At 41.9% G+C, this 14,896-nt stretch overlaps 1 protein-coding gene across 1 annotated transcript in view; it reads right to left on the bottom strand.

Moving 5' to 3' along the window:
- Positions 1-367: 367 nt before the first annotated feature.
- The window catches only part of IRS1 (insulin receptor substrate 1), a 40,602-nt gene continuing 26,073 nt past the window's right edge, over positions 368-14,896 (bottom strand). Inside the window, exon 2 of the mRNA XM_073579084.1 lies at positions 368-1,463. Coding sequence (XP_073435185.1) covers positions 1,459-1,463 — 5 coding nt within the window. The 3' untranslated portion in view covers positions 368-1,458. The remainder of the gene's footprint in view (positions 1,464-14,896) is intronic.

Raw genomic sequence — 14,896 nt, 5'->3', positions numbered from 1 at the left:
ATTAAATCTTCTTAAGGCCTAAATAGTGGTGGATTTGGCCAACTTTAACCTGATAAGACAACCTTCTGATGTGAAGGAACCTCCCTACTTTCCCTCGACAAATATCAGGGAAGAAGAGGATTGGACGTTGTGAATTAAAAGGTCTAATCAGGCGTCTAATCCGCTACCACAAAAGTCCGGCAGAGACTCACTAGCTCCTCACAAGACATGAAGCCTCAGCCTAGCGCTCATGTGTATGGACATTCGAGAGAGGTCACCGTTGACCGCTCTATAAAAGGTCTGAGCACCTTCCCTCTGTATCAATGGTTTCAACTTTGTACATATAACAAATGTTTATACTTTAAAGAAAATAAACATACAACTCTGGTACCAGAAAAAATTAAACAGTATCTAGTTTATTACATATAGAAAGATTTTCCAGAATTTACAAACAGCCACATTGCTCATTCCAGGGAGTTTCATTTATAGAGTTCAGCCAAATTTCACTTTTTTTTCCCTTTTATTTTTTTTAATTATTATTTTATGTTTTTATCTTTGTTTTACATTATATACAATGGAAGACTCTTGATTTCATATTTATATTTTCTTGTACCTGTGCAGTGAGAAAAAGAAAAAAAAAAAAGTGTTTTTTTATATAAATCTTTTACACCTGTGAGTAGCACGTTTGGGGTCGTCAGTTCTGATAAAACATCTTAGAAAAACTGAGGTCCTATCTGGCACAGGAGGAGTTAAAGCACGTCACTGCTGGGAGTGCGGATGTATTTTATTTTTTACATACACTTATATTACAAGTGAAGCTAAATAAATGACCCAAAATAAAGGAGTCCTTACCATCTAGGACCTGCTTTGCTTCTTAGAAAGGAGAATAGTACCCTACCTATTTTATTAGCCATATTTTAGCAATCAGTTATCCAAAGTCTGTTTATAACAGAATACCTCAAATGCCCAAGTAAAAATGGGCTCTAACAAAAAAAAAAAAATTGTATAAATCAAAACCTATGTTAAATATTTAATTCTCAATCATTATTAACAGTTTTTTTTTCTCGTACTTAATAATTTACACCAATGATTTGTAATACAGTTTTTTTCTCTCTCGAAATTTTCAGCAGCAAATTAAATTGAATGAACTGAGAACAATGTGCGAGGATGCAAGTCCGGGCGCACCGTGAGCAGGTGCGGGGACGATCGGATCACTGAGGTGGTCTCCACGGATGTAGAAGAAGGAGCAGATTGCTTCTGTCCAGACGTCACAGTGCTTTTTGCTTGGCACAACAGAGAAGGTGCGGTTCAGTCAGCGGACTCCTGAGGTTTGCGTGTGTAGTAAACAAAGCGAAGTGGATGCAGCGTACCATTTATTGAAGAGGAGGATGTGAGGTCCTGGTTGTGATGTGTAGAGGCTACTGAGAGTCCATAATCCCTTGAGATTGAACGGGTATCTTGCTGAGGTTGTAGAGGTTGTTATTCTGGAGAAAAAAAAAAAATAAATAAATTAGTATATTCATATTTGTGTAACATCTAAGAAACATCAACTTTAATAAAACAGGGACAAAAAGTAAATGACAAGCAAAAAAAAAAAAAAAAAAGGGGGATGTCCATGTCCTTCATCACTCGATCATAATGATGGAGAGTGACTATGCACATGATGACCATTTTGCTGACAGGGATCCTTCATTATCATGGATCAGTTTATATCAACCTGATCGAAAACTTCTTTAGGCCATGTTCACACATTCTGCATTTTTCACCCACTCCTGGTTTTGGCTTATAAATACTGACCAAATACTGAACGTATGAACCCTGGCCTTAGGGTGGGTCAGCCCATGATGGAAGTGCTTTGGATTTTACCTGCTGATTCAGTCAAGTTAAATCCACAGAGGATTACAGTACCAGGCAAGTGACGCGGATTCTAGCAACTGCAGCATGTCCGTTTCACTAGCGGATAATCACCTCGGATTTCATCTCAGTCAAAGATGGGTGAAGTCTGTGGCGAATCAGTCACACATCTGCATGCGACACATGCTGCCAACTCACCACATGTGGACCTAACCTCGATTTGTTCAACTCCTCTGTATTCGTTTCTATGGCCAGGGTAAGTGGGGTGTGTCAGACAACTCTTACAAAAAAACTATTATTTTGGGGTAACAAACAAATAGGTAGATGGTGAAGAGATTAAGACAGCGCTGCATACAAAGTAAAGAGCAGGATGCTGCATATTTAGAGAGACTCTGTCATGTGCCAAAAATAAGTGTTTTTCTAATGCAGCTTTTTATTTTCCCTTAAATTCTGTGGTGATGTATTTTTTGTTCCATGGCCTCCATTCTTGAAATATGGCCACCTCTTTTCTGCATATAAAAAGTAGTATTTAAGCCAACCAAATGTGGATTTCAAAAGGGCGTTGATAACCACATGGATAACAAGACTAGATTTATATACAGGGAAACGGAGCCATAACTTAAAAAATAAATAAAACAAAATGGGAGAGGCACAGGAGCAAAATAAAAACCACCAGGTTCACGAGACTAGCCCAATTAACAACTGGCAGAAAAGTGACATAATTCTGGCAAGTGACAGCTGGAGTGATTTATAAAGAAATAAGGAGAGCGCCCCCGGTGGTGCAGGATACGGCTACTATTACACCATAGTGTTACAGGTGATGGAGGCACATCTATCACACACAGTAATGCAGGTTTCATTTGCACACGTTAAAAACAGAAAAAGCATTTTAGGTCTTTTTAAACATCCACAAATGTGTCAAACAAAAACCTCAAGATTTCCACATGATGCAATGAATGCAGTCTGTGCCGCTCATCACGGACTTAGCAGGGGAAGAGACGGCGAGCGCTGAAAGCCGAGCTGAGATCGGTGTCTGGGCTCACCATTGTTTCTCATCAACAACAGTCAGTATTTCCTTAACAACCTATAAAACTACGCTCCACACAAATGGCTCAGTGCAGGGGATCTCGGGCTACAGCGAGCTCAGCACAGGATCATTTAATGTCACTGACATCAGTGCTGGCAGCTTAGGAACAGGGGAAACCTGTGTTTAATCTATTTCCTACTTACCGCCAGCAATCGCTGGAGTCCCCGATAATGCAGCTTTGTGGTTGGGCTGCACATATTTGCTGGCTTACTCAAGGCTTCCTGGCAAGAGGAACAAGTAAAAGAAGGCTACAAGGACGGAGGGATTCTGCATCAGACATGTGTCTCACATTTGCTCCAAGGTGTGTTTCAAGCAGATTGACAGAACCTTATTTTCTTTGAAGGGTAAATTACTGTCATTACCAAATACGAAAGGACTTTTCTGTACATATATAGGAATAGGATTATCATGCATGCTATGGGCCAGAGACAGCAGACAATTATTTCGGACTATGCTAGAAGCTTCACTTGACTCCTTGCCATGTCTGCCACCAGGTGATCTTATCAAGATACAAAGTTTTGCACTTTACATATTTTCATTACTACCCAAGGCTGGGTTCACATCACGTCTTACCCAACATTTTAAACTGCATACGCCTAGCGGGGGCTGGAAGCAAGATGGCAGTCTACTACGTCATGGTGTCGGCCAACAAAAAGGCATATATGGCTGAAAATGATGCACGACACAGCACAGCGACTCCTGCATCATCATAGTAAATGGTTCCCATCAGCGCATACCCCAGAATCCCGCTTTTCAGATGCAAGGCCCAGCTGAGCCATTGAAACCATGCTATAAGATATATGATTATTGTCTAACAGGGGCACTCCCGCATTCCCTTACTCTCCCATTCTGGGTTTTTTTTTTTCTGATTTTCTGCAAGTGGTATGAACTACAGACTCTGCGCCTCCTGACCACACTATGTGGTCTCTGTTTAGAGCTGCAGACAAACCTGCAGAATCAAAGGAGGAATCTACTAAATCTTTTAAGCAGCTCACATGCTAAACAAGGTTGCCAAAGCTTAGCTTGCAGTTCAAATGCTAGAGCAAACCTATGAACTCTATAACCCCTCGCTGACCGTCAGCTCGAGGTGCAAACCTCAGATATCAACCAAAAAAGAAAGAAAAACCCTAACGCTGGGCTCATTCGCAACTTTTGCAAGGTGAAATATATTGCAAAGATGTCGATAAATTTACTTTCTGCCAGCAGCGCTGGTTCCCAGACGGCTAGAAACTTCCATGTAATGTGTTTGGTATGCATTTCTGGAAAAAGCACAAGGAAAACTTGCCAGACCTTAAATGATTTACCATATCCTGTGACGACATGCAAACCTAAAAACAAAATCGAAGTGTTTCACACAGAATACGCAAATATCAGACATTTAAATATGGCTGCCCCCCAGCGGACAAATCAAGACAATGCTGTATCTGATACTCCATATTGCCAGGTGTGGGTTTTGTTTGTAGGATTTTTCCTTTATTATTTCCATTACATATAGTTGAATACAAGGTACGCTCTCGTGCTTGTTATACCTAGATGAATCTTCTATGCAGAGGGAAACCTGTGGAAGGCCGATCTAATATAATGCAATGTTTAGGCTGGTAGCTGGCTGTTCCTAGGAGGAATACATTCAGCGTACTCGCATGTTTAATCCAGATCCCTGTTATGCCCCATAATTGAGAGAAACAACTAATGAGGACGAGGAAAGACGTCATGTCTGGTTTCATCTAGCCATCTTTGAAAGTCTTGCAAAAGTGATCATTAAAGTTCCGTTTCCATATGTGGAAGCCTTGTTCTGGGCACTGCCTAATAACACGGCCATTCCAGCAGGGGTAGGCGTGCCGAGCGGCAGACTAAGGAGGTGTACAATTAGGATTTTGATCACACAATCTGACAAAGAAGGCTTAGCACAAAACAGTACACAACATTGTAGATAAATGATTGTTATGAGAAAAACAACGGTCCTTTCGCCCCATGAACGTCAAAGGGGTCACCTGTTCTGTGAGACAGAGGGGAAAGTAGCTCCCAATTTGGCAGATTTAAGCAATTGATGTATTATATGAATGCCCATTTATTTGTAAGGCTGCTATAGAATACAGGCTGGCGGCAGCTTCTTCCTGCAGAATAAACTGGGGGTACCGGGACAGGGAGCAACGGCAAATCAGCAAGCACCACAAATATGGGAGGGGAGCATGATGCGGACAGCCCCTTTATCTTACACCGTAATGAAACTGGGTTTTATAGACCGTTACGACTTAACCCTTAAGGTTTAGGATCTCTGCTTGCTGCAAGTAATGGAAACTTTCTTGTTTACATTCCACCTACACATTTGATACTGGATCCAGAGCGAAAGGGGCTGTCAAGAATTCGAGAAGCATGGCCGCCTTCTGAAAGAAACATCCCAAACCCTGCCTATATGGTTTTGCCTTGTGGTTTACATCCCACACAACCTCTAAACAATGTAGTAAGTTTCTGAATGGAATCAGTAAATGTTTTTCTAATACTGGACAAGCACTTTGTCTGGCTGCAAAAAAAAAAAAAAAAACCAAGCCACAGGAATTTTCTTTGATGCAACAATGCTGTTACTGTTGTATGATGGTGGTAATCAAGGTAGTTTGTGAGCATCTGATGGACATTTCCATCAAATTGAATCAGCACAGCCAAAGGTGTGAAAACCCCTCCCTGCCAAACTAGGAGAATCAGCATTGCCTAGCAACAGTGCCTAGCAACAATAGCCATTGCTGGCCATTCTACATAGCTATGGCTTCTATAAAGTGTTAACAGATCGTGTGCTGGTCAATTATCATAACTGAAACAAGACAACTAAAACTTGAAAAATCAATATGATCTGGCCTCAATATGCACCAGCACAGCACTGCGCCCATTTACCATATGTAAGACACAGAGAAGCAGCGTGACACAAAGGGCCTGACGTGTGGGGGGCAATTTTAGCTATGCATAGTGATTATGTCCAAGTGCAATGTTTTATTTCCCGACACCGCTATAACACCAAATGACTTCACTGCATCAAATAATTAGAAATAACGAGAACTATAACATTTTAATTACTGAAACACAAAGGAGTTCCGGGTGACATGACATCACAGTGTAAGTTAGCATGTAGACCATCTACCCCCTGACTGATTAATAATCTGCCAGATCCATATATACAAATCTCAGAAATGACCCACGGTAAGTGTCCCTGAATGCCATCTGGGGTTGTAACTCACATCTGAAAAGTATTTGTACAGGGACTAAAATATGCAAAGGAAAAGAACATCATGAGACACTCTTATTACTCCGTGATCTCAAACGGCTATGGCAAATCACCGCATTTATCATCAACGTTCTCATGGCCCAAATATGTAAAGTAACAGCTTTCCATACACAAGGAAACAACAAAGGCAAAAGCAGACGCTTAAGGGGCTGTAGGCATGTGACAGGGAAAGCGCCTCTAGTAGTAAAAGTTAATGTGCCAAGACTAGAATGTATATTCAGGACCAGCTCTGGATAGAGAATCATAGAATTGTAGAGTTGGAAGGGACCTCCTGGGCCATCTGGTCCAACCCCCTGCTCAAAGCAGGATTCGCTAAATCATCCCAGTCAGATGTCTGTCCAGCCTCTGTTTGAAGACTTCCATTGAAGGAGAACTCACCACTTCTCGTGGCAGCTTGTTCCACTCATTGATCACCCTGTCAAAAAGTTTTTTCTAATATCTAATCTGTGTCTCCTCCCATTCAGTTTCATCTCATTGCTTCTAGTCTTTCCGTGTGCAAATGAGAATTAAGTTGATCCTTCTACAATGTGACAGCCCTTTAGATATTTGTAGACCGCTATTAAGTCTCCTCTCAGTCTTCTCTTTTGCAAACTAAACAATCCCAAATCCTGCAACCTTTCCTCATAAGACAGGGTTTGCAGACCGGTCACCATTCTGGTTGCCCTTTTCTGAACTTGCTCCAGTTTGTTGATGTCTTTTTTTAAAATGTGGTGCCCAAAACTGGACACAATATTCCAGATGAGGTCTGACCAAAGAGGAGTAGAGGGAAATAATGACTTCACGTGATCTAGACTGTATGCTTCTGTTAATACATCCTAGAATTGCATTTGACTTTTTTGCTGCTGCATCACACTGTTGACTCATATTCAGTCTGTGATCTATTAGTATACCCAAGTCTTTTTCACATGTGCTGTTGCTTAGGCCTATTCCTCCCATTCTGTATATGCTCTTTTCATTTTTATTGCCCAGATGTAGTACTTTGCATTTTTCCCTGTTAAAAACCATTCTGTTAGTTGCTGCCCACTTCTCCAGTTTATTTATATCTTTTTGAATCCTCTCTCTCTCTTCTCTAGTATTAGCTATCCCTCCTAGCTTTGTGTCATCAGCAAATTTAATCAGTTTAGCCTCAATTCCTTCATCTAAATCGTTGATAAAAATGTTGAACAATACAGGGCCCAGGACAGAGCCCTGTGGTACCCCACTTGAGACATTCTTCCAACTGGATGTGCAGCCATTTACGACCACTCTTTGGGTCCGATCACTAAGCCAGTTATATACTGAAATACGTACGTAAATCAAATGCGAAGCAAGTGTCCCCAGGACAGCGCTTCCACCTCTGGACGGCTGGGTGCATGCGATTTTGCTTCAGCCCTCAGAAACTGGTTGATGTTGGTTAGGCCATCCATGCTCATTACGGGACAAGACGCTGTTAAACACTAGGAAAGCAATGGTTAGCAAATAAAACCAGATCGATGAAGACTTGGGGTTAGGTTCTCGTTAGCGCCTTGTATTTCATTAATGAAGGTCGAGTCGTTTTGTGATTACATAATTAAAGTGGAAGTAGTGCAATGCCCTTAAAGGGAATGTGTCACCAGGTTTTCCTGATATCATGTGCAGCCTCTTTTACAGCATTCTACAATAGTAGATCTTTAATTATACGCACACATAGTGCTGTCTGATCCGATGGGCATCTCTGTTCTTGATTCGGCGCCTCCTCTCTTACTACAATTGCTGTCCTCCTGCTCTGCTTCATTAGGATGGCATATCACATGTAATGCAGTGTCTCCCAATCACGCTACTCCGCAGAGAGCGGCCAAAAAGCACTGATGACCTGGAAGTAAAACAGGTGCATGTGCACTATAGTGCTTTCTAAACTGAGAAGGGCAGTACACCTGCGCAGGAATGAAATTGGGGGACACTGCGTGGATGACGTAGGACCAGTCAGCCAAATGAAGCAGGGCAGGAGGACGGAGATTGTGGGAAGAGAGGAGGCGCCACCAAATCAAGACCAGAGACGCCCATCGGACCAGACCACACTCTATATCTGTATAATAAAAAGGTATTTTTTGTGCTATGCATAGGGGATTGGGCACTTACATACAGCTCGCCAGAATGCTGTAAAAGAGGCCTTACTGGTGGTGGCCACACTTTATATTGGGAAAACCTGGTGACCGGTTCCTTTTAACCCAATTTTGCAGCCTGCAGGAGTATTTTTCATATATAGACCATTTTAACATGCTGGCGTTTATTATTTTGGGGATTTTCTTAACAACATAACATAAGTTTTGCCAAAGTTTGACACGTTTGATCCCGGAATGGTGATCCATTTGTTCTCCCTGAGATAAGATGCTGCTAGACAGGTCTTCCATGTAGAACACAGGAGTGCCTGGCCGAGCAAGCACATATATATATATATATATATATATATATATATATATATATATATATATATATATATATATATATATATATATATATATATATATATATATATATACACACACACACACATACACATATATGTACATACATACAACAGCCGTCACATAGTCAGGTATGTTGAGGCATACTGGCACAGTGTATGCCAAAAGTAAACATGGATAAATGGGAGAAGGGTTACTTTGAAGTTATACACTGGACAACACTTCCAATGTATACACATCAACATTGTCAAAATGCAAGATGTGAATAGAGCCTAGCACAGTTATCAAAAGCGTGCAGTGATGCTTACAGCCTGGTCTCCCTATCATACAGGCACATCACTGCCTCAGGAATCAGATAACATCAGTACTTGGGAGGAAACTGCAGCACAGAGAAAAACAAAGGAAGGAGGTGAGGAAATACAAGCTTCTGTTCATCACCAACCCCCAATCTATATGGCTCTCCCATTTCTGCTTTGCTAGAAACATACCGTACATTGCTTTTAAAATTACTAAAGTAAAGATGATTATCCCCTGCCATACTGGGCTTAAAACAAGAGGTAAGACACCAACACGACGCTACGTGACAAAGGAAGAAGCCCACAGCACTAGACAGGGTGTATAATCACTAAGGATATCACAAGGGCTTTCCTGGGTTTGGCTTTGAATGGCACCGACATGCTCTTGGGATGAGTTTACGGAGGAATTAAGCAGGCGCAGAGTGGGAGGGCAGCAGCCAATGCTTCCCTGGACCCCCACAACTGGAATGGTGCCAGCTGGGGGAACATGACGCACTCCGGCACCAGCACGCATGTGGCCTCGCATGTGTGACAGATGCATTACTTTTAAACCACTCAGAAGTATGATAAGTGGAGGGGGAAGGAAATATCCTATAACTGTTCATTAATTATAATTAGGCGCAGAAAAAAAAAAAAAAGAGAAGAAAACCATGTGTGACATAGACAGAGCAGCCATGGCACAAATCAGTTACTTACGGTGTCACATGTGCCGCTGATAAGTGTCGATTATGCAGATTAGAGCAGGCAGCACACAACCTAAATTGACATGTTTCCTATTCAGTCATGGTTTGAGCACGATTTCATAGTTTTCTTGTCTGTGAATTGAATTCGAGAACAACAGTGAAGACTGACACTTGTAGGTGGTGAAAAGAAAGATTTGCACACAGAAGAAAAAGTGGATTTTTATACCAGGAACGCTCTTACATAGCTAGGTTTTGGCCTCCATCACAATTATTCAAGAGTTTTTAAATACTTGCAAAGAATGCCATGCTTTTAATTTAATTTTTTTATTTTTAGGAATTGTCTCAAGTTTTAAAATGAGTAAATTTTTTTTTTTAAAATAACAAACCACTTTGAAATTTGCTTCTTTTTCCAAATCCTCTCCCGTCTCAAAAGATGTCGGGATTTTTAATTTCATTAGTTTACTGCTTGTCACCCCCCAATTTACCAGCCACTGCTGTAGACTATCAGAGGTGGCCGGTCACCGAGGCAAGGAGCACGAGCTTGTATGCAGTTTGCTATACAGCTTGTAAGCGCAGCTCTGAATATGGTCGAGTTCGACCAGTAAGTGTCCTTTCTGCTTCTTAGATGCAGTTGCTGATCCGAACTGTCAATGTGCACGAGGCAGGGAGCCGGGAGGCAGAGGAGAGGTGTGATCATGAAGAAGGAAGATTAGACGACCGCTTAAATTTTTTGTTTTATATAGAGACGGCAAAGCTGCTGCCTGCGTCATGGTCAATGTGATTTTTATAAACACTTATCCACACACTGCAGTGAAAATCTGCAGCATTAATTGCGCAGCATTGCAGTTTTGCATTCGACGTAGATCAACTAGTGTTGAGAATTTTCACAGTGGATTTTACTGCAATGTAAAGAGTCGAGATGTGTTAAATTTGCACAGCTTCAGGGCTGGAATTACGATCGCAAAATCCGTACCAATTTGCTGTAGATTTTGCCACGGAAGAAAGGCTCCAAGTGTACATACCCGAAAAATGTGGGTTTTTTGTGTTTTTCTCCATATTGAGTCCCAATAAGAGGACTGGGAAGAAAAATTACCCCACCCACCTCCAAGAAAGCCAAACATTGCAAAACCTCCTAAAACAGTCAATGCATACTCATCTATATTTTTTTTTTATAGATTGAAAAACCATCTAGCTGCATCGTTTCCAACCAAAAAGCCGGCCATTATCGATATTAACACATTCTCCAGGATAGAGGTTTTCTATAAACTTTATGTGCACAGGTTTGGCTTTTGCAGCTGAAACACCTGAGGCAAACACTGGATTATTAGGAGGAAAAACTCTGTAAAATGTGTGCGTTTTTTTCCCTTTTCATTTGAATGGGTGCAAAAAATGCTGCAAAAACGCCAAAAGAATTGACATGCTGCAGGTTTGAGAAAAAAAAACAAAAAACTTTGATGGTTCAAATCTGCAAATTACAAAATAAGTGGCGTGTGCATAAGGTTTCAGAAATCTCATTCGCTTTACCAGTACATTAAAACACTTTTTCTCTGCGACAAAACCGCTAAGAAGATAAAATGCTGCAAAAACGCAACTTGTGAACAAGTCCTAAAAGGTATTCTGCGAAAAGGGAGAATCCATGTGGTCGTAGATTACAGAATGAGAAGAAATGGCTCACTTATGTGCATTATATTTCACAGTACTTTATTTAAAGTGGGGGGGGGGGAAACACTCTTAAAAAGAAGCACATTGTGACCCGATTAAGAAACACATCCACTGGCAAAACATGCTGAACCAGCGCCATAGAAAGATTATGTAATGTAACTTTCCTGATCCGGAAAGAAAAAAGAAGACAAAACCACGTAGGATGCCGAGCCCTGTAATGAGGAACATGTATGCAGAGCGTCATCCTTGCCCCGTAATCACAACAGATGCTACATGTTCTGAAACATTAACCCTCCGTCAGGCGCAATATAGATTCTCCTCAGTTCATGCGCAATGTGCCTGACAAGCACAGGTCAGAAAACCACCTATAGTAGCTACATATTTCAATTTCAGGACTATAGAAGTAGTCAGTGACCTTCATAGGAATGTATTAAAAGAGATTACACCAAATCAGATGCAAAAAAAACCATTTATTAACCATAAACTTATTAAAACTAAAAGTACCACTTTTCGGTAGTACCGCCAAATAGGCTCCAGTTATCTTTACTTAACTATTGCTTAATTATAAATTTATGGAAAAAAACTTAAAGGATATTGCACTTAGATGTTACTTAATTATTTTCTACTCATCTTCAGTGGTTTCAATTGCAGCAGAAGCAGCACAGGTACACTTAGAAAAGCAAGGCTGGCAGACGAAAGTTGCATGGGAAAGGCAGATTGATTCTTTACATATTTTGCAGTCACATTTAGAAAGCCTTCTGAAACCAGATACAAATGAGCAGGTAGTATAACTGCGTCTTTTAGAAGATGGTAGAGTCGGTGTTTGTTCTGGAACGTCCTTGGGACGTCCTTTGTATTTTTATCTTTGCCCAAATAATAAGCTAGATCTGTGTCTGTTTCCTCTGTATCAGTGTCATCACCATCCTGCTCTGTTCCAGAATCAGTGTTACATTCTGCTACCTCATCTTCAGATGAAATGTCACTAGATTCCTCTAAATCCTCAGTTACTGCTGGTTCTTCCTCATCATCTTCTAACAAAAAAATCTTCATTTCTTCTAAATGAAGGGGTTTAGATGAATCATACTGTTTTCTGGCCATTGCAGCAGAAAATCTGAAGCAAGAGAGAAAGAGTATGTGTTAGGGCGCAATGTGCCTTAGAAGCCACCCTCCTTTTGTCTAAGAAAACAGTACTTATGTACACTAACTTAGCATTAATCCTTCATAAAACAAGCTAAATACACAATCGTGATGAATAAAAAAAGAAAATACTAACCTTTCAATTTGTGTTGAAATCAGGCGCAATGTGCCTGAGAAGCCAAAGTGTTGATATCTGCTCACTAGAAGGTCTGCTGAGTCACTGTGATATCAGGTTTCACAGAGCCTGTAGAGTCAGGAGATAACTAGGAGGGGTGGGGTTTTCTGATAAGTGGGCAAGGAGAGAGAAGTGAAACTAATTACTGTGTGCCTGTCAGATCTATTGCGCCTGACGGAGGGTTAAGCACTAATTAACAGATGTCCCTATTGTGCCGAGAACACAGGCAGCACCAGCCCAGGTCCATGAAGCTGTGGCATGTGATCGTTTTATAGCCAAAGCCATCATGAATGGGAGATCACAAGGACAGGCAGGCACGTGCCCGCAACCCGCGGCTGAGAGGTGCCGCATGCTTCAAAAGGAACCTTCTCTTCAGAGCTGCCATCACACAGGGAGGGACGTGGAGATCTGCCAATGCTACAACCCATTTTACGGAGCTGTCATGTTGGCCAATATTCGCTTTTCTCATCTTTTAGCAGAGGGAAAGGTGGAAGCCGACACATTGAGCCGCCTGCTACTGCTACTCGAGCTGCAACGTAGCAAATGGAAAAGCCGTTGTACACTCCAGCACTTATCACTCCTTAATGGGATTTCTGGTGCATGGCTTACTTGCGTATCAGATCGCAGGTAGGACAATGAACAGGCTGAAATAATGGATGTATCCAATTAGAAAAATCTGAATTACAGGGAAAGGCAACAAGCAGTCATAGGCACCATGCTGTGATCTACCAGCTACAGGGCAGGGACACCACAAGGTATAGTGACCAATATATAATCTATTCAACATGTTCTTTAGAAGGAAAGAATAGTGTCATCTGCCATGAACGGAAGCCACAAAGCCTAAAAAAATAAAGGGGACTCAGAGCCAAAAACTTGGAGGATTTTGATGGCTTGGTCCAATTACGCTGCCGTCAGAAATGCAAAAGCAGAGGTTGCTAGCCATCTGTTGCGTATGTGGCTTGGGAGAATAGTTTTTGGCCCTTTGGAGAGATTGATGGAAAGAGCACAACTTAGTGCCAACCCAAAAAAGCTGCTGTCTCACAATGTAATAGTAACTGCAAAGCATGGAAGCCAGCTCCGCTCCGACCGTCTAATATAGCAGAGTATTCAGCGCTGCTGTGCTTGCTGCCTCCATGAAAACTAATACCTCCAAGCTGCAATGTGTGTTGTTTATGGGAAGCTAAAGTTAGTAGCTGAAACAGGCACCGTGGAATATAAATCAAAATTGTGCGTAGATACGATACAGATATGTTCTGAAGACAGGAATGAAGCCGAGTGGAACAAAGTAGCAGCCCGTCTAAGCGTGTGCCCAATCTGTGCACGTTACACGCTGCAGAAGATATTGTTGCAGCTGCACAAAGATTTTCCGATGAATTACATACAAAGTCTTCAACTCAACAAATACTCCCAAGTGATCCCGAAGCGCTCTTACCAGAAAGAACAAATGGGCATTCTCTCGGAGGGAAACCATCTTTAACTCAGTCCTATGTCACAAAATTAATAAAATGGTACAATTTGCATTTGACATTTAGTGTGTCAGATTGGGGTAAAAGGGTACTCTTGTAGGGCAAGATATGCAATCACTTTATAATCAGTGTGGTTTCATCTTGTGACTCCCAAATGATCCAAACAATGGTGGTGCTTTAAGGTACTGTCACACTTAGCGAAGTACCAGCGATCACGACCAGCGATATGACGCAGTCAGGATCGCTGGTACATCGCCAAGTGGTCGCTAGTGAGCTGCCACACAGGCAGATCTCACCAGCGACATCGCAGGGGTCGCTACTTACCTGTCACAATAGGCGATCCTGCGTCCTTCCACCCGTGTCCACGCGTCGCCACAGCAGGAAGCTGACGACGAGAAACGGTCCAGGCCGTTCTCGCGCGCTCAGTAATAACCAGCAGGGGAGCAGTCGGAGGTAAGTATCAGACATAGCGATATCGCTATAACGTCACAAAAACCAGTGACGTTATAGCGATATCGCTTAGTGTGACAGGCCCTTTAGTCCTTTAACAGTCGCAGAGGTGCCTCAATCACCCACTGCGCAGGGGAACTGCATCAAATGGAGCCGGGCTGGATACAGTCACCTAAACAGTCAAGTGGCTAGGACCGCCGCTGCGCAGGTGAAGACTGAAGGTGTCGCAGAGCAGATAGACTCCTATAGTTTCAGGCTTGGAAGGGAGCAAAAAGACAAGGCCTCCACCATTCATATCCTGGGTATGTGCCATCAGTTTATTAAACAATAACCCTTTAGCCAATTAAGCGGGGGATTTGAGGTTTATGGAGACCCATTTACAAAATTAGAGGCTTTATCTTGCATTATCA

Source organism: Dendrobates tinctorius, unplaced genomic scaffold, assembly GCF_039654945.1.
Source record: "Dendrobates tinctorius isolate UK_male_01 unplaced genomic scaffold, ASM3965494v1 ptg000060l, whole genome shotgun sequence".
Taxonomy (NCBI): Eukaryota; Metazoa; Chordata; class Amphibia; order Anura; family Dendrobatidae; genus Dendrobates; species Dendrobates tinctorius.
Note: the sequence above shows the minus strand (reverse complement) of the source record. Positions and strands in the feature narration are given on the sequence as shown.